Consider the following 26,197-nt stretch of genomic DNA (forward strand, 5'->3'; position numbering starts at 1 on the left):
CCTGAGAGCCCGGCGCCCTCCGCGCCTGCGGACATCAGGGAGCGCGCGCGGGCCGGGGGAGACCCTGCGGTAGAGGTAAAACGGAAACGCGCCCGTACCCCCACACCCCCCCCGGCTCCTCCGACGTGCGGTTCGGAGCTGCCCGTGACCTTTCTCACGATGCGGTAGCTCCGTGCTGTGAGGAGGTGGCTCAAGAGGTACGAAACTCGCTTTGTGGAGTGATGATGTGTCACTCGGTCAGCATGGAAGTCGGCCTCACGCCTCTGTGGTGTACCGGAGACAGGCTGCCGGTGCTCTCTGTGGCTAGGAGTCCTGGGGAATTTCATAACACAGAAGCTTGAAATGGAAATTTTACCTTGGCAAATACGACTTTATTGACCGTAGTTTATGCAATTTATGTATCCTCTGCAGTATGGGTTAAGCATTTGGTTGTACTCATAAAGGTGTACAGTCTGCTGTAAGGCTTCTCCCTTAATGATATTTATTGTACATAAGGTTCTACCTTAGTATAGGTTCTCTGTAGTAAATTCTGCTGTGGGGTTTTTTTTTGACAGTGTTTAGTTTATATTGGTTAATTCGTGAGTGATAATTTTGGTTTCTTGACATTATGCTGCATGTGACATGAAGGAAGCTGTATATAGCTGAGCTTTTTTCCTGCTTTTTGAAGCAGATAATAAAAATAAATGTTACTTAGCAACAAGTGAATGAATCCCCTTTTAAACCATTAAATAGACAATTAAAACATCTGTTTTTAAAAAGCAGAACAGAAACCTGTGATTTGTGAAAAGTTATGTGGGATACAGCAAAAAGCTAAACCTGATTTAAAAAAAAAAAAAAAAAAAAAAAAAAAAAAAAAAAGAATTTAATACGTATCTTAACAGCAAGACCAGTGTTCTATTAAGTTGTGGTCCCGAAAGAAAGGGGATTAAGTCTTCTGTAAAGCAGTAGTAATTGAGTTGTTGAAAGTAAAAGTGTAGGGGTTTGGGGTTTTTTTCCCCCCTTTCAAGTGGTTGAGTACTCCATTAAAAATTTATTTTGAAAACTGCTCTCTAGTTGAGTAGGCCAGAAAGTTTTGTGGCTTTAGAAGATTTGTTAATTGGCTAGTTAAACTCTTTAAATTATTTTTTTTTCCTCTATTCAGTGTTGTTTCCTTTCCTTTCTAGATGCCATACCAAGTGCAGATCAGATTCGTATAACAACATCCTTGAAAAGCCAAAGAGGGTCGGTGTGGACAAAAACCAAGTCAATATTTGAATATTGGGAAGTTGAAGTGACCTTCCGAGTTACAGGAAGAGGCCGCATTGGAGCTGATGGATTGGTATTAAGAATTTTATCTAACTGAAAACAAATAGACAGGCTTTAAAAAAGTGAGTCTTCGCTTACCACTCTTACTTGCTTTCTGTCCTAGGCAATCTGGTTTACAGAAGAGCAAGGCTTGGAAGGTCCTGTTTTTGGGGCAGCTGATAAATGGAACGGTGTTGGAATTTTCTTTGATTCCTTTGACAACGATGGAAAGGTTAGTTGAAAGCAAACTCTTCTAGAAAATATTATAAATTAATTCCCTGCCTGTTTTGTACATATAACTTCAGAAAAAAAAAAAAGTTATTTTCCTACTCTCACCCCTTCACTTCAAAGGGATAAATTAAAATAGTTAAGTTTCCCTTATATAAATTTTACTGCTTTTTCCCACTTCTTTTTTTTTTAAGCTTGAGAGTTGAACATTAACATGTAATGAATCTCCACTGAATATTGGTTCAAGTGTTAGGTTTGAAGAGAGAATACCATGTACATACGTACAAGCTGAAATTTGGAATGCCCATGCACAGTTTGAAATGTTGATATGTCTGAAGATGGGTGATTTTGGAAGAGCCATGTTGTACCAAAATATGACACTCTGGAAACACAAATTTCTATGTCTGTCTTCAGAGATGCTCTTTTTCTTGGAACAAATCTGCCTTTAGTTCAGCAAAAATTCTGTAGCAGATGGAGGTGACAGTTGCTGTTTTGAATTTCCAGTTTTTCAGTCCAGAATGATCCTGGGAAACTTTAATAATACATAGTAGGTTGGCTTTGCTTTTTTGGCTTTTCCTGCACTTGCTTTTAGATGTTTTAGATATATTTATGTAGGTGTAAAAGCTTTTTTCCTACAGATGGCTTTTGGTCTTTTCTGATCTTCAAAGACAAGACATAAGAGTGTTGCTCAACTTACTAACAATTTTTAAGTCTTTTTTTTTTTTTCCTTGTTTTTCTGACTTATGACATGAATATGAATATGGACACCAGTGTAGTTTAGCTGGCTGAAGATGCCATTTACCAAAAGTTGCATATAGAACAACACTGTTTGCCAGAACTTTGATAGCACTGGGATGCTGATCATAAGTTTAGTCAGTGTGGTGTGAAACCCTTTTTTAGAAAGTGATGATGTGTCACTTCTAGTCAAAACAAAAGTCTTCCTCATGCCTGTATTGGTCTGATGCATCTTAAAATACTGGAGTTTGTAAGACATTTTCTAATGACAACCTGTTACCTTCCTCAGTCTCAGTATGGAGAAATTCTTGCTGTTTCAGTGTGTTGGTGCTGTAACTGATCCTCCGCCTAGTATGTTGGCATCCAGAAGTAGACTCCATCTAGTACTGCCAACTCAAAGCACCCTGCATATGGTGCTGGTTTAAAAACTGCAAAGCCTTTTTTCTCTTCCTTCCAAGGTTCTAGGCTATACTAGAGTTGAATTTTTATTTCTCTTTAGAAGTAGTGACAAGAGCTTTTTAAAAAGAGAAACACAATTTCATAGCTCTGAACACCTGAAGTTGAGAACCACACTGACTGTCACAAGAATTTATAGCTCATCTTTACTGTGACCTTTGGAGGCAAAACCCAGAAGTTACTTGGCACTTTGGATTCTCTGCTACTTTTGAAGTTCTTGTATGTGCTTGTGTCCAGACGTGGACACAGAAATTGCAGCCCATCAGAAATTGGGCCGCCCATCAACCGTTAGCATTGGATACTTTTGTTAGTACCTGTCTGCTGTACTCTAAAGTAGATTAGACATGGTTTGCATTCATGAATGATTTGAAGTGGAACTGTTTGCACACACTTTGTGCAGAATATATGCAAGTGTGCTTTGAAATATTTCACTATTACTGCTGTTAAACTGAAATAAGTAGTAAGAAGGTGACACTGAAGTATTCTCGTGGTACTGAGGAGGTAATACTGATGTTGAAACAATTAAACTAACCAAATCCCATACTGAGAAGTGGAAACACTGGTGTATTTCTATATACCAGCTTACCATTCTGTTGTTGTCACAATCTGTGATGAAGGAAAAGAAACATAGTTTGGCTGTAGTGTTTCTCTGAAGGCAAAGGACCACCCTACCCCACCACTGTAAATTGAGAAGGACATTATTTGTTGAATTTTTGAAGTATGAGTCTTGTTTTCTTAAGTGCTGGCAATCTGTCTAGTGGGTCAGTGTATTCCTTTATGTCATGGTTTAACCCTGGTAGGCAGCTAAGCACCACACAGCTGCTTCCTCACTGCCCCCTAATAGCATGGGGGAGAAAATCAGAAGGGTAAATTAGAAAAATTGTGGGTTGAGATAAGGACAGTTTAATAAGTAAAGCAAAAGCTGCATACTCAAGTAAAACAAAACAGAGAATTAATTCACTGCATCCCATTGCCAGGCAGGTAGGTGTTCAGCTGTCTCCAGGTCAGCAGGGCTTCATCATTCATAACAGTGACTTGGGAAGACAAATGCCGTCATTCTGAATGTCCCCCTCCTTCCTCCCCTCCCAGCTGCTATTGCTGAACGTGACACCATATGATCTGGGATATCCCTTGGTCAGTCAGGGTCAGCTGTCCCGGCTGTGTCCCCTCACAACTCCTTGTGGACCAAAACAGTCACTGTGTTACCCACACTGTTTTCATCATAAATCCAAAACAAAACCCCCTAAAATGTACTGTGAAGAAATCTAACTCAGTCCTAGCCAAAACCAGTACACTTTAGATGATGAATTGAAATGTTGAGGGGCGTAATTCTGAAATCTTGTGCTGTTGTAAAAGCTGGAGTTTGCTTCATAAACTCCTGGAGGCAACTAGAGTAGCACTGTAAATCTGTTCTGCCATTATCATTTTAGCTTGTTCTCATCCTCTAGCAATTTAAATAACTGGGGGTGTGTTTAACAGACTTTGTTTAGTCTCTGGCAGATAGCTCCTGAGGCTTTTCCAATGACTGTGATAAGGTCATAAGGCAGCATAGTGTCTGGATGTTTTTCCCAGTGTTACGTGGCCAAAGATGGATGTATTAAGTCATGTATTAGTTTGAAGATCTGTATCTTCACTATGTATACATTTCTTCTATCTGCGAGTAATTGGTTATGTTAATTGGTAATTACGGTAATTGGTAGTATATCCAAGAACTTAATTTGTGTGGGTTTTTTCACCCTAACTATGCAAAGAATGTGGCAGCCTGTTGCAAAACATTCAGCACAACACAGTGCTACTCGGTCATTTTGCTTATGTAGTCCTGAAGTGCAGAAAAAATAAAAACATCTGTGGTGTATCTGTAGTGTAGTGACTTCAGGTGCTTTATCACAGAAGGGCTATCAGTGATGTTACTTATGCTTCATTTTCAATTAAACTATCCCGTTTGTTTGTGATTTCTTTTTCTAGAAAAACAATCCTGGAGTGATTGTGGTAGGCAACAACGGAAAACTTCTGTATGACCATCAGAAGTAAGTTTATTTTCAGTGTTACTGATGAATGTTTGCTTTTGAATGATGTGTTACGTGAAACTCTTTAAGAAACATTATAAAGGTTTATTTCATATGAAGCTTTCTTGTTTCCTTTATGTTTGAGTTTTTCTATCTGTTAAAACACTGCTTTGGCAGTATCAGCACAGAAATTGCTAACTGATGGATATTTAAATGGCGTATGTCCTTTGGGATGGGTGAACTCAGATAAATGGAGGTACAGACTTTTCATTGCTTATGGGTATCTTCCACACAGCTAATCACTGACAGAAGTGACTAACTGAAAGCTAATTGCCTGTTACTAAAATTAATTGGTTTAATTTTGATTTCTGATTGTTTATTGTCAACAGCACAATTGACATTTTGGATTCTCTGAGAAGAGAGGTGTCTAGCTTAGTTGGTGCAGTCCAGACTAGTTTATTTTCATCTCAGTTCACAGGTATGGGAATATGTCTCAGAAGCAAACAGATTTCCCTGTTACTGAATTCTGTCTATATTGTGTCCTGTGTAAAGCACCTAGTACTGTTGATCCCAGACTTCAGAAAAGCTCAGTGCAGTTGTGGGACAGCTTTTGAAAAACTTTCATATTGAAAAATTATCATGATGTTGTTTAGTGATACATTGATGCTTTTCTGTCTTAGCTGATAAATCATAAGATACAGTTTTATGCAAAGTTGTCTTCTTGTATAGTGATGGTTCCACGCAAGCATTGGCATCCTGTCAGAGGGACTTTCGTAACAAGCCCTATCCTGTTCGAGTAAAGATAACGTACTATCAAAAAACACTGACTGTAAGTACTCTGAAATAATACAATTACTCATGTTTCTCAGCTTTTGAAGTGTGAGAGTGTTGCAACTGTGTGAAAACCCAAAGACCCCATATGTTAATTCCAGTATTCTTGAAAATGTTGAGCTCTGTAGCAGAGATGCAGTATGTTCGAATGCTAGACGAGTTCTTTTAGCTACATTAGTGTATCTGTAGTTTTCTGAGCTAATTTGGCAGGTATTACTGATTTTTCTGATGTTACTGAGGAGTCAGTCATGCTAACACCCTCACATGTGCTCATACCCTTCTGTTGCTATTGACTTGCCTGTAGAGGTGTCCCAAAGCCAACATCTGTTCCTCAGCTTCCAAGCGGTTGAGCAGCTCCTTAACTTGAACGCTATTTCTCAAGCTGATCTGAAAGCTGCAGAGGGGTTTGTAGCCAACTGTAAGAGGTTCTTGAAATGTGACTAAAAAAATTGAAGCTTGCTTTTTCATAGTAGATTTAAATTTGCTACTTGAGGCTTCCCACTTCCAAGAAATAGTAGGGCTTTAAAGCAGATAGAAAACCCCTGGTATAAGGGAGTCTTCAAGACTTAAATGCTATTCCAATGATTGTGAATTCCTTCTAGATACGGAGAGTAAAATACTCGTGGTGCTGGGTTGCAGCAACTATGAAGTGTGTGTTTCTTGGCTTCTGATTTCTTCTGAAAAGGTGCTATTCATAGGTATTAGCCATAAAACACACAGCTGTTATTTTGTAGTAAAAGTTTCTCTAAAAGTAAACATGAATTACACCTAAAAGGGTGGACCTTGTACTGTGTTGTAATGGTAAAAGCTATGTTACTCTTAAATGAAAATCAAATTTCAGACTCCAAGGCTTCTCTCTTTTTAATGTACCTGATGCCTGACGCCTTATCTAGGAACTCCTTTGGCCCAAATGCTGCTAACCTTAACCTTAGCAGTTCTGCGAATGCATTTGAGGAGGAAGAGAGAATTTCTCTAAGCTTAGAATCAACCTAAGAACAGAAAGAGATGAGTCTTCTAGATCAGGCCAACAATTTGTGTTACCCAGAATTTTATTGGCTATCTTTTGATAGACTGGCCTTTATCGATGCCTGAGTCAGGAGTTTCTTGAACCAGGGATGATGATATTATGGCATGATCAGTTTTAGAATAGAATAATTCAATTTGGAAGGGACCTACAGTGATCATCTCGTCCAACTCCTGAGCCTTCTGGGGCTGACCAAAAGTTAAAGCCTGTTGTTAAGGGCATTGTCCAAACACCGACAGGCCTGGGGCAGCGACCCCCTCTCCAGGAAGCCTGTTCCAGGGTTTGACCACCTCTGGATGAAGAAATGCTTCCTCACGTCCAGTCTGAACCTCCCCAGCGCAGCTCTGAGCCCTTCCCAGGCGTCCTGTCCCTGGATCCCGGGGAGCAGAGCTCAGCACCTCCTTCTCCATGTGCCCTCCTCAGGAAGCTGTGGTGAGCAACAAGGTCACCCCTCAGCTTCCTTTCCTCCAAACGAGACAAGCCCAGAGTCTTTGGCTGCTCCTCACAGGACCTGCCTTCCAGCCCTCTCACCAGATTTGTTACCCTTCTCTGCATTTAAGTACACATTCAAGTACCTTAACATCCTTTTTTAAATTGTGAGGCCCACAGTACTCAACATGAGGCCATGTCAGTGCAAGATACAGGGGGATAATCACTTCTCTTGACCAGCTGCTTGTGCTGTGTTTAACATTCTCCGGGATGCTGTTTGCCCTCTTGGCTGTCAGGGCATGCTGCTGACTCAGTCGAGCCTGCTGTCACCAGCACCCCCAGATCCCTCTCTGCAGGGCTGCTCCCCAGCCACTTCTTTCCTAGTTTATACTTGTGCCCAGTGTCACTCTGTCCCAGGTGCAGAATCCAACGTTTGTTCTTGTTAAATTTCATGCCACTGATTTCTCAATGCTCAAATCTATCTATATCTGTCTGCAAGGCCTCTTGTCCCTTGAGTCAACAACACCTCCCAGTTCAGTATCTTCAGTAAACTTACAAAGTGTGTGTTCAACTCCTGCTTCCAGATCATTGATAAAAATGTCGAACAGCCCTGGTCCTAGAGTTGAGCCCTGAGGAGCACTGCTGGTGGTGGGTTGCCAGCCAGATGTAGCCCCATTCACTGCAGTGTGTTGAGCCCTGCTCTCCAGTCAGTTCTTCACCCAGTGCACCATGAACCTGCTCATCTTGCAGCTGGATGGCTTGTCCAGGATTCTGTGAGGGACAGTATTAAAAGCCTTACTGAAATCCAGAAGAACTATATCCACCACCTTCCATACCTACACTAGGTGGATGACCTTGTTGTAGGATATCATGTTACTTAGACTGGACTTTCTCTTCATGAGCCCTGTCTGTGCCTGATGGTTGCATTGTTCTTTAGATGCCTTTCAATAGCACTCAGTATGATCTTCATAATTTTTGCAGGCACTGAGGTTAGACTAAGAGGTCTGTAGTTTCCTACATCTTTTCTCATGCCCTTGTAAATTGGAATAATACTGGCTAGCTTCCAGTCAGCAGGGACCTCCCCAGACTCCTAAGACCTTTGGTAGATGATTGAGAGGGTTCCTGCGGTAACATCTGCCAGCTCCTTCAGTACTCTGGGATGAATCCCATCCAGCCCTGTGGACTTAGAAACATTCAGCTCATACAGCTGCTCACTTAGAGTTTCTGTGTCCGCAAATGGAAAGTCACTGCTTCTGCAGCTATGGTCCTCCAACTCAGAGGACCAGGCAGCACAAGGTCTGTCAGTATTAGTACAGACTAAGGCAAAAGAAGAGTTGAATGCTTCCATCTTTTCTTCATCCCTATTTGTCAGGTGGCCATTTTCAACAAGTATTGGTCCAGTGTTTTCCTTGGACCTCCTCTTGCTATTAACATACTTCAAAAAGCCTTTCTTATTGTCTGACACAACACTGGCTGATTTCAACCCTTGTGGAGTTTTGGCCTTTTGTGTCTTCTTCCTGCATATGCAAACCATGGCTCTGTAATCTTCCTGCGAAGCCTGACTTTGCTTGCAGAGATCATACAGTTTCTTTTTACCCTTGAGTTCCAAGAGGATTCTGTGTTCAGCCAAGCTGGTTGCCTGCCCCAGTTGCTTGACTTTTGATGCAGTGGGATTGCCTGCTCCTGTGCATGATTCTTAACAAGAAAAAAAAGAAGAAAAAAAAATGGTGGTTCTATGGACCCTGAGCCCTCAAAAGCAGTTTCTCAGGGGACACTGCTAACTTGCTCTCTGGGTATCTTAAAGTTTGCTGTCTTGAAATCCAGGTTAGGAATCCTGCTGATCTTTTTTTCTCATTACACTGAATATTTTAAACTGCCATTTCATGATCATTATGGCTAAGGCAGCCATCTACCATCACACTTCCCACACGTCTGCCTCTACTCACAAACAAGTCTAGGGGGGCATCTTTCCTAGTTGATTCACGGAGTACTTTGATGAGAAATTATCTTCATCTTCAGGGATTTCCCAGTCTTGCTTGTCACAGCAGTATAGCATTCCCAGTTGATATCTGGGAGGTTGAAATCTCCCACAGACACAAGGACTACTGATCCAGAGATTTTTCCTAATTGCTTATAGAATAGCTCATAGGTGCTCTCATCCTGGCTGAGTGATCAGTCGTGGATGCCCACAATGTCATCTGCTTTGTTTTCCATCCCCCTAATCATCACCCAGAGGCTCTCAACCACATCACCCCTAACTGTAAGGGCCGTGCAGTCACACCTCTTCACTACCACCTTGCTAGCGCTACCTCTCCTGAACAGCCCATAGTCCTCCATCCCAGTGCTCCAGCAGTGGGACTCCTTTTACAATGCCAGTGACATCATAGCTCTGGGAATGGACCAGCGTTTCCAGTCTGTCCTGTTTCTTGTACAGTGCATTGATGTACAAGCATTCCACATGTGCTCCCAAACCCTCAGTGTTCCCTGGAGCTGTGTAAATGGTCCCATTAGCACCCTCAGGCAGTGGCGTGCCATCCCTTGGCTTACCTTCCCCTCTCCTAAAGGTATCCCTTTCCCCCATGTGCTAATTTGTCTTGCTGCTGCTTATAACTGAAATGGATTCATTTTTATATGTGTCTGAATTCTATGCAGTATGTCCTCTTAAGTGATGAATAGAAAATGTTGAATTTTGTTCATGCTGAACTTTGAATCGGGCCTTTTTTTCCTTTTTAAAATACAAAACTTATGCACTTTCTTTGTAAAAAATGTCTTTCAGAGGATAAATAGGTTTTGGTTTCTGGTATCAGCTGCTGAATTACCTGATAAGTTGTATTTGTGACCATTACCGTAAACTTACAAAACAATCGACACAAATAGATTTATGTGGTAAAAATTCTGTTTATCCTTCCAGGTTTTAATTAACAATGGCTTTACTCCGGATAAAGAAGACTATGAATTTTGTGCAAAAGTGGAAGATATGGTGTTGCCTTCACAAGGATATTTTGGAATATCTGCAGCAACAGGAGGACTTGCAGGTAGCAAATGTTAAAAGATCTGACAAATGGTGTGGGGACTTGCAGGGCTTGCAAGAGAGATGTATTTTTTTACCGCTAGTGTTGATCCATTATACCAATTTTTGACCATGATGATGTAATCCTCTCCCATTCCCAAATTATTGATATGCTCAGGTGTTCCCTGGCTACAGCAGGACTTTCAGTTTGTTCCAACAGAGATGTTGAACGGTCTCATTCCCTGCTGCATAAACTCGTGAGAGGACTCTGTGTGGATGCTGTTGCCTCAAGATCCTTTGCAAGTGCAAGATTGATTTGGGAAGTTCCAGGATTTGTAATGTGTAGCAGTACCAATTAACCATGTTTTTTTGTTCTTTTTCTGTAATACAGATGATCATGATGTCCTGTCTTTTCTGACGTTCCAGTTGACGGAGCCTGGGAAGGAAGTAGTAAGCATCTTTATGCATAATTCATACAACACGGTACTGTGTATGTTTTATATGTAGTACCAGATGATGGTATTTCCTCTGATGTCATTTTTGGCATCCCTGTTTCAGGATTTTGGCATGTAGCTGTGCTGTCATGTGTTTTAGAAAAATGAGACAAAACCTGTCATGTTTTGGTAATATTTTAATTAACGTTTTCAAGACCAGAATTGAAGCACACTGAATCAACAAAAATCTTGATGTTAAATCAAAACATGCAGCAAAAACAAACTAAGTAGTACACTTTGCTTGGAAAGTAGGCAAACAGTCTATTCTTGCTTTCAACTTTCCGTATCTCTAGAACAGTTCTGTATTGCTAAACAGCATCTATCCTTGTAAAACTTGATTTCGTTTTAATCACAGAAAGTATGCATGTATTGGGAAAAAGCTATGAGTCTCCATATGAATGTCTGGTTTCTCACTCCAACTTCATATATTAATGTGCTTCACGAATTATGTTATGTCTTCAATTCTGAAATCTGAACAGCCTTGCTGGAAAATAAGTTATATAGGAGTGGTGGAGAACATGAAAAAATCTCCCCCCACACCTCTTTGATAATGTTTTAAAGCCAATACCAGATGCAGAAATTCCTCAAAAAGATAAAGAGAAGTATCAAGAAGAGTTTGAACACTTTCAACAAGAATTGGATAAAAAGAAAGAAGAATTTCAAAAGGACCATCCTGATGTGCAAGGACAGCCAGGCAAGTTATTTGAGAGATTTAAATTTTTTTTTTCCTGTTGTCAAGGAAAATACTTATGTTCTGGGATATTCAGAACTAAGATCTGATACTCTGACTGATCTTACTAAGCTCTGACTGACGTTATTTACTTTCTTTAAGAATTGTTGGTCTTTTGCTTGTAAAGTGTTTTCTGAAATATAAAGTCCCTTTTGTCGTGCCTGGACTGAGAACAAAACCAATGAACGGAAACACAGTGGGAACGATGAGACTCTGTATGGAACAGTAGAAGGGAGATGAGGGCATGCATCCCTCTGTAAAGGGGTGGTTAAGGAAGCATGGCTGCCTTGGTTATTTGAAAATGTGTATGAAAGGTCATCTTTTTGGTTTGTTTCTGCACACTGATGACAAACTTTTTTTCCCATCTTGTTTTATGGATGGTTATGAAAGATGGGCTCGTGGATGTGCTGGAACATGTGTGTACTTGGAAAAGCTTTTTAATGTTTGCCTGGTATTGGACATGTCTTGATTTCTGTCAGGTTCAGCACCTCAGCATTAGCTGGCATTCAGGGGTGGTGTCTGGGTTGCTAATAGCCACATTTCCAGCTTGATGTTCTTAAAAACTGTGGCCTTTAATTTTGCATTTTAAGCTATTGATAAGAAACTGTCTGGGTAAGGGAGAGTTGCCCTCTTCGCTATTGACTCCATACATCTGCAGCTCTCAGCAAGTATTGGTTTAAAGATATTTCAGACTGAACAGCATTTTCCCACTGATTTTTAAATGGTATTTAATTAAAAACGTATTTAATTAAAAATTAGGAAAATTCTAATAATGACTCTTGCTCACTTTGAGTATTTAGTCAAAATCTTTGGCTTTGATCAGTGGGGGTTTTGTTTGTTTGCTTGAGTTGGGTAGTGGGAAGTTTCTTTGTTTTTTAGAGCTGGGCAGAAAATAATTGCGTATTTGAATATATAATAGAAGTGGTTATTAGTTTTTTGGATTGAATAAGTTATGTTGGAACACACACATAACAGGAATGTATTTTGGGCATCTAGACCTGAAATTTCAGATGGCCATATTTTTTTGCACAGTGATAAGTTATGACTGTTCTAAAGGTCCTATGCCATTTTATCTTCATCTGTGTTTTTGAAATATTGTCCAGACTTCCACTGATAAAAAACAGTAATCTTTTTGCCACGGTCTTTTGGACTTTTTTCTTTCTGATGTTGAAGCTGCAGAGGAACTCCCTCAAAATGTGCAGTCACTTCTCTATTTCAGGCTGCTCTTTAAAGATACTTTTCCTAAAAAGGAGTTGTTACTTAATACCTGTAAGTCTCTTTTAAAGAGTACTTAGTAATGCAGTATGAGTTTATGCAAAAAGATCTGCCTCCTGAGAATAACAGCATCCTGTTTCCATTTTACGTTGCACATCACCCCAGTATTGAAATAGGAACTTTTAAGGTGGCGTCTGGGTTTGAATGTGTGGTTATCTCTGTTCATTTGGGTATCCTTTGCCACGGCAATGACGATAAATAAACACCAGACATGTCAAATTATGGTAAAGTATATCCATGTGGAAAGCTTAAGGGTGCAAGAAAAAGGTTACAGTGCAACTTATGAGGAATGCATATGTGTAAGAACTACCTGTGCTTTTTTTTTCTTTATCAGCGGATGATCTTTTTGAAACTGTAAGTGATCGTGAACTGAGGCAAATTTTTGAGGGGCAGAATCGAATTCACCTTGAAATCAAACAGCTTAATAGGCAATTGGACATGATTCTGGATGAGCAGAGGAGATACGTCTCTGCAGTCACAGATGAGATTGCTAAAAGAGGAGCTGGTTTTCCAGGTCAACAAGGACAGGTAAATTGAAAAAAAACCCCAAACCACTGTGATTGGTAGCTCAGCTTAATTTCAGCAGCATAATTGATGTGCTTTTTCTAAGATACGTTGATCTTTTTCTCTCCCCTCACTCTCTCCCCCACCAGGTTTCCCAGCAAGAGATTGAGACAGTTGTGAAAACTCAAGAAGAAGTCATTAGACAAGTAAATGAAATAAGGTAAATGCTTTCTAAATATTAGGGTTGTATTTTGAATTCTATATCATTTTCCACCTTTTTAATCCTATTTATTATTTCAATAGGATAATATTGACAAGCTTGAAATTTTTCTGTGTCGGTTCCTTAGTGATGACTCTGCATACATTTAATTTCTATAATAAAGTAAGTTCATGTCCCTAGGGTGGTTAAGCTTTCTAATTTGCCTCTTTTTTTTTAATCATGAGATTCCACTTCAACTGGTAAGTCCAGTCCCTCTAAAAACAGTCAATTTCTGCTAATGTGATAACCTGCTACCTCACGGAAACTTGTTGCTCTGACTTTGGAGTATTGATAACGACATGAGCATTTATAAATGCATTCGATTTTTATAGCTAGTGCGCTCCCAAAAAAACATTGTGTTGAAGTATCTTGTAAATATACTTAGTCTACTTCTGATATAATGTTTACATGAGTTTGTTATTACATTATGAATAAAATATCTAATAGTATATGAGCTATATTTGAGGTTTTGTTTAGTGTAAACCATCTGTAAAGGCACGTAAGTAATTGAGTAGTTCTGTACAAATTAAAAGTGTCTCTGCGTGTAATAAGGGTTGTTGAGACGTATTGCTTATTCTTTTAATGATTACTTTTGAGTTCACTTCCTCCTTCAATTTAGACAGATCTTTTGGGTTTGTGTTTTTTCACTAATTCTGCTATGACTGCCTAAAGCTCATGTATTGATTATTGCTACATAGTAGTCTGTTAGTGTTACCAATTTAAAAAAAGGAGAAAAAAACATACCTGTAGTTGTTGTTTTTTTCCTGTATTAGTTCAAGGGCATCTCTTGTGATTTACCTAAGTAGGTCAGTTTTTTGTAGAATGAAGATTAGAAAGCTTCCATTTTTGCACTTGTTCTTCCAGGAAAGCTTTCATGTTAATATTCTTGCAAGCAAATTAGATTTTCTTGTTAACATTGCCATTCTGTCCTTTCAGTGACTACTTACTGGGTATGAGTTTGCATAACATCATCTTAATATTTTTCTTAGATTAAAGAAATGTTTTATTTATAGATAGAAACAAACAGTCCGCTGTTGCATTGCTGTTCATCCCAGAGGAAAAGGACTTACTGTCGAAGTAATTTTCTTGTCAAGATTTATGTATTTCTTAATCATCTGCTTACAGAAGAATCCTCATGTTCATAGAAACTATCAGCATGGTATTGTTCATGCAAAAGTAAATGTGAATTAAATTTGTTACAGACCATGTCTATTTAGGGATGTTACTTTGCTCTTAACAAACAGGGGAAGGTGGGTGTGCAGATTTTTGTTAGTTACATAGGGATGGTGGAATTAGGAGCGACATAATGAGTGTTCTAGCACTGGAAATAGGGGGGCAAGACAATGACATGGGTAGATAGAATTACTATCAGCATTTGTTAGGCAGTGGTCACGGTGGTGGTGGCAAGGGTTTGCATAGGTTATTTAAGAAAAACATCTTCCACTGAAAAACTTACTTCTAAAATAGGTTGTTATAACACTAATTCAAAGTACAGGTAAACATTTATCAATTTACTTGAAATAATCTATACCATGACAATATAAAAATACAAAATAATTGCTGGGTAATGTATATGCTAATTTAAGTTAGGAGAGATGAGGGGCTTTTTGCATTCATTTTGTGTGTATAAATTCCAAACCAGAACTGTAGAATGAGAGAAGTGAGAGCTGCTTTGATTGTTTTCGTTTGCAGTGGCTTACAGAAGCCAACAGCTGGTTTTTGGTAATTGCTTTTGGTAACTTTGCAATATTAAAAACAAGTTTATTGAAGTAAGGGTTGAGAGTTTTGCGGAAACCATGGCTAACTCCATCTGGCCTAGAGTGTGGTACATTATCTGGAATAACTGGAAATATAACTGTAGAAAGTAATTGATCTTCTAACGTGTGCTGGAAGTGGAATATAGTTTTTACAGAGATGACACAAAAGGGTGAATTGTCTTTTTGTTACTGAAAGTGAGAAGAAATTTTTTCTGGGTCTGTGGGAAGTATGCAGGATACTGGCAGTCTAGTATGTTAAGTTTATTTATGTGTCAAAGTGGTATTTTTAAGAAAATCTGATAGTCTTCAGTTTGAAGAAAAGTATATATGTCTACGTTAAAGTGGTATGTCTGCAACTTGATTTAATTGTGTAGATTAATGTGTGGCTTTGTAGTTTAAACATGATGTGTAGTTCTTACAATGGAGCGAGAGCTCCTGTAACGCTAATAGAGCAAAAATCTATGCTTGCGGTTTTTATGTCTGGAGAGTTTTCATAGTGCATAACACAAATATGATTATATGTTGTTGTTGCCAGCTTACTCAAGGAATGGTATTCAAGCCAGGTTTTTTATTTTGTTTTTGTTTTGTTCTTATGTGAAATTTAAAATTGAAAGTGTTCAAGGAAATTGAAAGTGTTCAAGGCCAGGTTGGACAAGGCTTTGGGCAACCTGATCTAGTGAAAGATGTTCCCTGCCCACAGCTGTGGGCTGAACCAGATGATCTCTAAAGGTCCTTTCCAACCCAGCTGTTCTATGATAAATTGCTGACCACTGTACAAAGAGTTAGGACTGTACCTGGAAGGCATCGAAGTAAGCTCTCATCTGAAAAAAATGTGAAGTTTTAAGTAAATTAAAAAGAAATCCAGATACATATATTTTGATTATTCTGTTAATAATGAAGAGATTAACATTCACATGATAAATATTATTTTCTTTAGCTGTAGAATAATCCTTTTTGCAATTGGAAGGAGACATGACAGCAGGGGAAAATTATATAAACATATTGATTAGAGATTAAGTATTTTTCTCTCATTGACTAGTTTACCTCAAACAGAATTAGTTATGGAACCTCAACTTTTTATGGATTTAATTTTATTTGCTACAGAAGCAAAATTAATTCGCATGAAGACAATGTTAAGTATTATGACAGTGCGTATGGGGAATGAGTTTCTTGTATAAATGATAATCATGAAACAAGGATGTATCTAAATCTTTTCTTATCCCTAAAGCCTCTGCTTTATTTTTATTTCTTACATGACTGCTCTTATTTATTTATTTTTCAAACAGCTTTCAGTTTTCTTCAAAGATTGCATTAAACTCTGCTTATCCTAAAGCCTTGGCAAAAGCCTCAGATAAAGCACTTGTTCTAGACTTCATTAGTCAGGCAAAGCAGATGTCTAGCAATATAATATTTGCCACATCTTGTTTTCAGCATGACTTTGGGAGATGGTGCACTGTATGAATTGAAACTATCTGCAGAATTAAGTATTTTTTAGAATCATGGTTTGAAGGAATTATTTCTTGATAGGTATTATTGGAAGGTAGAAAATATGTTTTCTGCCTTTTGGGGCAACTATGTTTTTCCAACTAATTATGATGGACTAAAAGGTGTCCAGGATAACTGCTTTTAGAAAAGCTGTTGTGTACTGAAAGATGTTTTGTTCTTTGTCTTGTTTCAGAAATTCCATGGCTGATACTCTGAGGTTGATCAGTGGAGCACAACATCCTGGTTCTGCTGCAGGAGTCTATGAAACAACCCAGCACTTCAACGACATCAAAGAACACCTTCACGTAGTCAAGAGGGACATTGAGCATTTAGTACAACGAAATATGGTAACTTATGTGCTGATAGCGTAAAACACGACTGTAATACTTCTTTATGTGACTGTTAGTGAAAAGCTAGGATGAGCCAGCATGCAATTTATGGAGCAATTAATCCTTCATTAAGCTGCTTCGCTGAAACTGCACTGGCTTGACCCAACTGCACGATCTGTGTTTTGGTGAGAAGTTTTGAACAAAGATCATGATTTTTAGTCTAATTTCCTGTTGAAACAAGGTCAAGCAATTAGGTCTTCTGGGTGCTTTTTTTTGTATTTGTCCCTCTACTTAACAGCTCTATACAGAGGAGAATCTTCATTGCTTCTGCACAGAAGGGAGAGCTTTAATCAGAGGAAACTTGGGCAGGCTCCACTTAAGGTCTCTTAAGTGTGAAAGATGTCTGCGTTCACATTCAGGAGCACCTTAGTCTAGGCTAGGTAGCAGTCAAACTTAATTAGTTTATAGTCCCAGAGAAGGTTCTTGATTTCTGGGTTAAATTACTGGAAGACTTATTCTTTCCCCTATAACCCTCAAATTAACGTCAGTCAGTTTATGTAAGAAACATAAAAGTGGAAGGGGAAAGAGAGGGATTAAGATGATGATTTTTTCAGAGTAGTGTCATTGCTCTCTGTTTTCTGCTTGCATTCTGATTTTTAGGTCACATTGCAAAGACCTCATTTTGTTTCTTACATATAACAGTCTTTTGATGGCATGTCTCACTTGCTCTTCTCAAACACTGTTTTTCTTGTTTTTTAGCCATCTAGTGAGAAATCAAAGTGTCCAGACTTGCCACCGTTTCCATCATGCTTATCTACAGTGCACTTCTTTATATTTGTAGCGGTGCAAACAGTGTTATTCATTGGTTATATCATGTATAGGTGAGTATATTTTTGTTTAAAGACAATAGGGCAAAGGGGTTTAGAACTTCTGACTGGAAGTGCAATTGCAATGGTATAATTGTGTTAATCTTCTTTAAAACAAGCAATTGTTCAGGCTGGACGAGACCTTGGGAGGTTTCTAGTTCAACCTCTGGCTCAAAGCAGGTTTGACACTGAATTCAGACCAGGGTGCTTAGTGTTTAGACCAGTCATGTCTGGAAATCCTCCAAGACTGGAAAATTTACCACTGTTATGGACCCCACTGAAAATGCTTAGTTATCATAATGAAGTTTGTTTTATTCTCCCCCCACTCCCATGATACATCTACTGGGAACCTGTTTCAATTTTACTGTTGTGTGTCTTTCTTAAAATGGGCATCTCTGTGAAGAAACTGTCCCTGTCTCCTCAATAATATCCTGTGGGTGTTAGAAAGCTGCTGTTAGACCACCTGAAGCATTCTTTTGTCCAGGATGAACAAGGCCAGTTCCCACCCAAGTGCTTCAGCTCTTGACCACCATCCTTGTGGTCCTTGCTGGACTTACTGAGATTTATTAATATTTTAACAACATCTGATGTGATTTTTTTTTTTTTCCCCCTGTATGTACCTACAAGCTATTTATCCCATCTTTTCATCGCTCTCCTACATAGGATACTGATAATGTACAGGCTTCCTGACACCCTCCTGCCCCCAGCCCCGCTAATTGGGATGTTTTCTCGGTTCTCTTCCTCCTTCTTGTAATGTCATAATGTTCAAATTAAATTTGCGTTAGTGGAAAGGAAAACCTACTGAGAGTAAGGACTGACTTGCTTGGTAGTCCTCCCTCCTGCTTCTCACATGCACTAATCAGAACAAGGAGTAGGGACCAAAATATCTGCATTGCTCTTCAAAGGGAAAATCCTGTTTGCTACCTCTGTGGAAGAGTAACTAGTATTAATATAAGACCAGTGCTGCTAATAGCACTAACTTTTATTGTGTCTGCTTCTCTGTGAAGTGGAGAGTGCGTGTTTCTTGGGTATGTCATGTTATGCCATCAACTGGAAAGGTGGCTTCAAGACAGATGAGGAGCTGGTCCCCTCCAGTTCTTTTTGGTGCCTTTGCAATTCTAGCATCTGTGTGTGGTTGATCCACAGTATCTGTATCCACTAAGAAAACAACTATGTTCTGTGCCAGAGGGAGAAGAAAATCCCATTTCAAGTAAATTCTTTCACTGCTTAGTAGCATGTGTTTCTTTCTCTGTGATGATCTTTAGACCAATCAGGTACTGAGAAGCTTTAGAAAACTTTAAAAATCAGTTCATGTGTTCTATCACAGTTTCTTGCTTCTGTCTAGAAGGTTTTGTTTCCTTCTGTGCCTGATGCAGAATTGAAACTACAGTGATGCTACCAGTGTCTGTAAATAGAAAAATTCCCAAAGACTATTGGCAAGGAGTGGAATCTCTTAATCCCCAAGTAAATGAAATATTTAAGTCAGTTACCTAGCTTTGTACTGTATTTAATGAATTCTTGTCTGCTTTTTCTTTCAGGAGTCAACAAGAAGCAGCAGCCAAAAAGTTCTTTTGATGACCTGTTCCTTTTGTGCGTACATAACAGCAGTATGTATGCACAGAAAATTATACACTTCTGTAAATGAGGGAAATTTTAGTGTTTGATATACTTCAATATTGTAAATTATTGAATTTTGTTAAAGAAAATGAGTTCTCATTTAAAATGTTAAAAGTTATAAACAGACTGAGGAGCAGTGGGGCAAATGCTAGATAGGGTCTGCAGTCTTCCCTTATCTAGGTCTGTGTTCTCGGCTAATTTTCACAAATACTGGAAGGCAAGTGCTGTATTCCTCCTTTTCTGTTCATATTCCAGAGAAGGGAATTGGAACATCCAGGTTTGGTGGTTGTTCATAATGAGAATTGCAGATGGATGCTTTGTGCAGAAAGCTTGCCACTAAGTGTCCTGACATACCATTTTAAAAAACAAAAAAAGCACCAAACAAACAGAAAAACTCCACAAAAACCCAGTTACAGACCCCAAACAACTGTTCTCTATTTTGGGAGAAGAGTAAAAACTTACTATAAATATTTCATTTCTTTACCACTCGGATTTAACAGTTTACTAATTATTTAGTTAATTCTAACTTCATGAAATACAAATGCTTTTTAGTATGTGGACACAAAGATGGCCCTTTAACAGTCTGACTGTTGATACCTGATGTAAAAAACAAACTACACAGAACCAGCAATTAAAGGCTTATCTCCTTATTTTGGGTTTTTGTTTTAGGCAGTGAGAGAAAACATGATAAAGTAGTTTTCTTCAAGTATATCATGGGACTGATTTCTTTTTTGTAGTTTCAAGTCTGTAATTTTGTTTGGAGATTTGTGGAACTTTTTCAGCAAAGACAATTGCTTTATACCTCTTAATCTGATTTTATTAGGGATGTGTTTAGCATATGAATGTCTTTACTTTTACAAAGCTGTCTTGTGTCTTTCATGTATCAAATACAGATGCTTTGATTTAAATCTTGACATGGCAAGTATTCTAAACTACAGGTATTAAGTGTTAACTTGTTTCTCACAAGCTGTTGCTTCAGACGTGTTTGTTAATCCAGCAGCTATTGTAGAACCAGTATTGTGTGTCAATTCCTGCTTTAATATCAAAAGCATGAGACTGAACATGTGTTTTTGATACTGCTTATCAGGTGAGCATTTGCTTCAGGAAGGAAACAAAGCAGATAGCCCAAATTAGGAATGTGAAATGAATTCATTTTGCCTTGTTTACATATCTGTGATAACTTTGTCCTTGAGTTGTGTGTAGAGTTAAAATAGGGAGCTTTGTTTGTTTTGTTCAAATTCTATAAAATACACAAATGCATCAGGATATTTCACTTCTAATTATTAATCTGTTTGTCTGAATCTGCAAAAAATTATCTGGAATCTAGCGTACTACTACTGCATTCCTACAGTCTACTCCCTTGGAGTGCAACACATGCTGCCAAATTCACTGTAATGAAGAACACTTCAGTATTGTGCCTGTCAGTTTGGAGAAATGATGAATCTATGCAATATATTTTGTTACTGAAAATACAGTGTCCAAAAAGTGGATGCCTGTGCTATACCAATAAAACTACACTGCCTACACACCTATTTACATAGCTACAGTATGTAGTATACTGTAAGTGGTAAAGCTTTGTAGATTCATTTCTAAACTTGAGAAGATTTTGCTGTACTAATTGGAGAAACTACTGCCTCAAGCTAACCTTGCTAGATAAATAGTGTAAATCAATGAACAAAACCTTTTCACATAAGCCAGAATAACATGTGGGAATTTTATCTATTCAGTTCTTTCAACACCAGCAAATATGTACAGGTGCCTTGAGTCTAAGCTATTACAACCCTGACTCTTCAAACTAAATGTATTTTCTTAAATTGTTCTGAAAATGTACAGTGATGTTCCTTTCAATTGCAAGTCTTCCTTCCTGAGTGTGACACCTAAACAGAACTCGCCCCTCTCACTGCAGGGTTTGAAAGACCCTTTATGCAGAAAGGCTAGCAATTGTATTTTGATAAGTAGGTGCATGTGTCTGGCATAATGAGGGACAGCTCTTAGCGTAGCAGTTGGAGGAAGCCTGTATATTTTGTTACTGTGAATTTACCCAACCATAACTTTTTTTAAAAGCTGGAGCAGACCATACTTTTATGTCTTTTCTTAGAAAGAAGAGAAGGCTGGGGATGGTGTCTAGGGGAAAACTTGGACCTACAATTGTGTCTTCGGTGTGAGGCTCAGCTTGTGTGTTTGTGCTGCTAATAGATCTGACACATCCCATGTGCAACTATGAAACTTTTGTTTTGGGGAGCAAAAGGTCTAAAGCATAACATCCAAAAAGTGGTAACTTTACTTCATGCTTCATTTCACAGTCATCTCTCCTTGGAACTTCCATAATTGCCTCGTCACTGAATGGATCAAAGGAAAGCTCCCAGCTGCCCCGCTCAAATTTTGTCCTGTCTGTTCTTGAGGTGATAGCAACAAATTTGGACTTTAAGAATATTTGTCAGTCAATATAGCCTCCTCTTATGGGTGGCTAATAGAAGTTTCTTTCAACACTGATACTGTGTTTGATTCTTATCAAGTAAGATTTCAGGAGTAGGATGAGAAGACATCTTGGAATCCAGTTTGACAATACGGGGGAGAACAAGTTTAATAATTGTATTTGGAGTGTGGATGATAAGTAGCAAATACTTGGCAGTGACAAGAGAATCTCATCGTACTGGTCAGTATCAAATACATGGTCACACCTGAATCCTTCAAAAGTAGGATTGACAATATGGTTTGTAAATTACCTAACTTCCTATGTGAAGAAAATCTGACATTTATCAGTGCATCAATTCCTGTAATACTGAAGACTGTCTACTGTTTTTTTTAAACCCAAACAGCTGACACTTTCATGTTTGTTTCTGACTAATGTAAGTTGACACTTGGAGTTCAGAGATAACCTTGTTTGAATAAAGATGCATATTTTTAGTAAACTTTTTTGTTTTAATTTGATGCATGTGCATGAAATCCAAGCAAGTGTATTTGAAGCATTCTTTGCCCTCTGTTGTTCAGAGAGTTTGAACGCTTTGAGATCCGTGTGCAGTCCTGCCTGACACTGGAGAGTTAAGGGCACTTGGAGGTTGAGGCTTGGCCTGTGTTGGGGACAGATGGCTGCCCCGCTTAGCAGAATGTGCTGCGTCTAGCCCTGGTTCATTCTATGCGAAGGGATTATCTCCTCTCTGCAGCAGTCTAATGCAAGACTGACTAACCTGAAAGTAAGATTCATTCAAAAGCTTGTGTTAAGAGTATCGGACTTGCCTTGAGTGTCAGACACTTGGGGTCAAATGTGAAGTAATATGTCAACTTCTAAGTCTCTTAACAGCAAATCAAGTTGCTTGCTGGCTGCTTAGAGTATACAAAGTACCTCATTTTTGTGAGTTGAAGATTGCTTACATCTCTGAAGGTCTGTCTTCAGATTCTCCTTGCTGGGTGCTCTGCTCCTGTTTGTTGAAAAGCAACATGCCTACCCAAAACAAGTCAGTCTGTGTCTCCTTGGGTTTTTTTGTTTGTTTGGGTTTTTTTTGTTTGTTTGTTTTTTACTGTTCTATTCAGTAAACTGTGTGTGTCTCTGGTAACCTCCCACAGGAAGAGTAAAAATTCCTTCACTGGCCATCATTTTCCCCCAGTGAGGAGTAATTTCTCTAATAGGTGGAGGAGACGAATCTTTAATTGAATCTATTCAATCTGCAAAGACCTTAGAATATTTGTTTCTCTCTTTCTATGCACGTGATCTGATGTTCCAACTTACGTAAAAGGTGACATCCCCTTTTAGAGGGATGAAGTGGGGGAAGAGTCTTGGTCCTTTCAGAGAACACTTGGATACTACTGAAACGTGGTTGGAGTTGTCTGCTGTGACTGTGTTTGGGAACAGAGTATGTGGAAGAGGCTGGAAGCCAGGATGCTTGCTTGTCTATGGCATTTCTGTGCTGGCCTCCCTGTGAGGCTTTTAGATTTTACTCTTTGTGATTTGCCTGTTGTGGGGCTGGAGATGCCTGCATTCTTTGGGTATGGAACACGGGCTTTTATCACATTGCCCAGCTCCATCAGATAAAACAGGAACTGGTTTAGTTTTCATTTTACTTAAGCTAGAGGGAAAGGACTTGTTTTAAAGCAGAGGAAGTGGCAACATGAGTACTTAATTAGCAGCTTTCCATATGTTTTCATTAAGCCTGTGATCCCTGTAATCAACAAAAAGCAGTAAGTGTTTTGTAACTTCAATATTGGCTAGTAGTGAAAGCACCTGCCAGGAATGGGAATTATTCTAGAGGTATTGGTCCTTGTTGACAGCCAAGGCAGCTACTTAAAACTTGATAATTTAGGTGCTCTGTAAGCAATTAGTTCCTTGTCAGTCTGACTGTTTATTCATTATTTCTGTACACAGATTTGTGATAAATATCTAAACCCACACTGAAGTGAGCAATTTGCTAGAGAGTTATGCAGTGTCTTCCAAAGTTTCATCACTTCTGTGTTTCTCATCAGTTTCCAGTGCCAGTAGGGCCAATATTTTTTAAAGCGCTTTTTGTTGTCTGATTTTGAATCTAACACTGGAAAGCCTTTTGCTGTTGTTAGGAAGGTTCATGAGACCTCTCTCATAACCTGGATGGCAATATCTCTCAGGTTCTTAGGAATCCCTTCTCAAGCCAGTTTGCAGCTTTCTTGCCTTCTCAGTCAGTTCTGTGAAAGCATCTCTTTTAGGCAGAAGGTGGTTTCTAGAGATGCCTGAACTGATGAAGCACCTTCTCCCCTCGCTGAGGACTTTGTCTCTTGCTCTTGAGAGGCACTGAGCAGTGGAGGGCAAGTCCCTTACATGAGTCTGGCTGCAGTCTAGGAGCTAGGGATTGGCTTTTCAGGGCTGTGCTCGTAAGCAGCATTTAACTCCATTTTTCTAGAATTAGCACTTTATTTTCATTTCTTCCTTTTAAAGTTTGTTGCATAGCAGGGAGAGGCTCTTCTGGTCTTGTCCTGGGTCCTGGGGTGGCCACTACTTCTCAGCAGTCAGAGTGCTCATCCAAAGACTGTCCTCCTGAAAAGATGCTAGAATTAGAATTTCTCAAATACCAGCGAAGTGAGCAAGGTCTTGGTTTTGGCAGAAGGCAAAAGGTTTCAGGTTAGAGCCATTCCTTCTTGTCTCCATGCTGGGAAAATGGTTTAAAAGTACCTTTGAGCAGAGTTGGCTAGCGCTTGCAGATGGCACAGCTGCACACTGGTGGGTCTGTGGTGTAGGTGTGCTGTGTTCTGCTGGAGTTCGGCTGGCCTGCCATCAGCTCTTGAACAAACACAGCCTTCTCTGAAGTGTGGAAGGATGGAGAAGGGGGGGTGCTCAGCCCTTCTGCCCTCTGAATGCCTCGAAGGCAGCAAACTGAGCCAGGGCAGCTGTTGGGTGTAACAAAGGCAGCCTGACTTTGCCAAGCCTGTTCTGAAGTGACTCCCTGAGGTAGGAGCAGCGATACCTTATGTGTAAACTCAGTGCTGGATTTTTCGGTTTTAAATTTTGCCAGATAACAAACTTTATTTCCCTTTATTATGCATTCAACTTCAGACTCTTGCATGCTCAAGTTAGCATTCTCTGCTTAAATTGGGATTAGCTATTCAGTGTCTGTGATCTCAGTTGTGTTAGCCATTTGGGCAAGTAAAATACAGTTTTGGTAATCAAGGTCAGAGTTGGTCAGATGTAAAAAGTTGATTCTTCCCACAAATTCTCACAACTTTAGCATAGTTCTGAAAGTGCACAGTGATTATAAAAATCAATTTTGATTTAAGAAAAATGCTTTCTAGGTATTTGTAGTATATCAAAGTGTTTTTGTTGTGATTTGGAATTCATGCTTCTGAGTGATACTCCATTTCAAAAAGAAATTTAATGTTTCTTGTTTAATCACTAATAATCCAGGATTACAGAATGTCCTGCCCTTTTTTTTTAAATAGTAACAGGTCTGCTTTAATTAGAAAGGCTCAAATACAGATTAAGGCATTAGGCAAACTGGAATCCTTCCCTCTCTCAGTGAAATTATGAGAGTGCTGGGAGAACCATTTTGATAATCAGAATTACAGAATGTTTCACTAAGGCATGCGCAGTCAGTCATAGTAGGATAAATGGTCAAAACCCAAAATCATGAACTTTTGAGACCTAGCAGAGTATTTTATTTCCCAAAATAGTCTATAATCTAGATTGCAGATCCTACAAATCTTCACCTGAGTAGACCTGGTGAGACTAATGATAGGAATAAAAGTTTGAAAGATGAGAACCTACACAAGCAACCCACAAACAAAAGATATCAAGGCTGTATTTTGGCATACAGAATCTGTCAGATTAATTTCTCCTTTATTGACAGTTAAGATTAAAACCACTAGATATATTCTATGCAGCACCAGTCAAAGTGGTGATCTAGATGGAGAAAACCTGGGGAAGAGTTGAAATAAACCCTAAGGAATGAAAAGTAGGAAGGTGTGATTTGCTTTTTTTGTGATTACTTTCTTGAAAAAAAACAAAAACAAAAACAAAAAGATTGCCGTAATGCCCCTTTCATCTGTGATACAAACCAACCATATGAAAAGTGGATGAAGAATAATCATTCAATGTACGTTCTGTCCAATGTGATAAAATGTTAATGGATAAAAAGGATTGGGTTTTTCACTTAAAGAATTTCAGTTTTCAAATCTCATTGGGTTGTGTAAATCCAAAAGGGTTTTCTGCTCTGTAGCCCAAATTTTACAATTTTACTGTGGTCATTTAGTCAGCCAGGCTTTTAATTCAGATCTGTTGTGTTCCAGGAAATGGTTCCATCTCTGTGAAAGTGACAGTTTCAAGACTGAAGAAGTCAAAATGCTATTGCACACCATAGTTGATCTGTGTGTGTGTGTACACAATTAGCTTAAGGTATTAATACAAACAGTAGGTAGCT

General features: G+C 39.0%; 1 protein-coding gene across 2 annotated transcripts in view; it reads left to right on the forward strand.

Annotated features, from left to right (window-relative positions):
* The window catches only part of LMAN1 (lectin, mannose binding 1), a 26,116-nt gene extending 290 nt beyond the window's left edge, over positions 1 to 25,826 (forward strand). The window contains exons 2-14 of one of the 2 annotated variants that reach the window (XM_026865904.1): positions 1,164 to 1,318; positions 1,409 to 1,516; positions 4,669 to 4,730; positions 5,439 to 5,538; positions 9,905 to 10,028; positions 10,395 to 10,453; positions 11,059 to 11,191; positions 12,837 to 13,030; positions 13,156 to 13,226; positions 16,701 to 16,854; positions 17,596 to 17,717; positions 19,241 to 19,309; positions 21,623 to 25,826. In XM_026865904.1, coding sequence (XP_026721705.1) covers positions 1,164 to 1,318; positions 1,409 to 1,516; positions 4,669 to 4,730; positions 5,439 to 5,538; positions 9,905 to 10,028; positions 10,395 to 10,453; positions 11,059 to 11,191; positions 12,837 to 13,030; positions 13,156 to 13,226; positions 16,701 to 16,854; positions 17,596 to 17,717; positions 19,241 to 19,277 — 1,319 coding nt within the window. In that variant the 3' untranslated portion in view covers positions 19,278 to 19,309; positions 21,623 to 25,826. The remainder of the gene's footprint in view (positions 1 to 1,163; positions 1,319 to 1,408; positions 1,517 to 4,668; positions 4,731 to 5,438; positions 5,539 to 9,904; positions 10,029 to 10,394; positions 10,454 to 11,058; positions 11,192 to 12,836; positions 13,031 to 13,155; positions 13,227 to 16,700; positions 16,855 to 17,595; positions 17,718 to 19,240; positions 19,310 to 21,622) is intronic. The other variant, XM_026865905.1, reaches the window with a different exon arrangement.
* The last annotated feature ends 371 nt before the right edge of the window (positions 25,827 to 26,197 follow it).

This window comes from Athene cunicularia (genome assembly GCF_003259725.1).
Source record: "Athene cunicularia isolate RWA chromosome Z unlocalized genomic scaffold, athCun1 chrZ_part1, whole genome shotgun sequence".
Taxonomy (NCBI): Eukaryota; Metazoa; Chordata; class Aves; order Strigiformes; family Strigidae; genus Athene; species Athene cunicularia.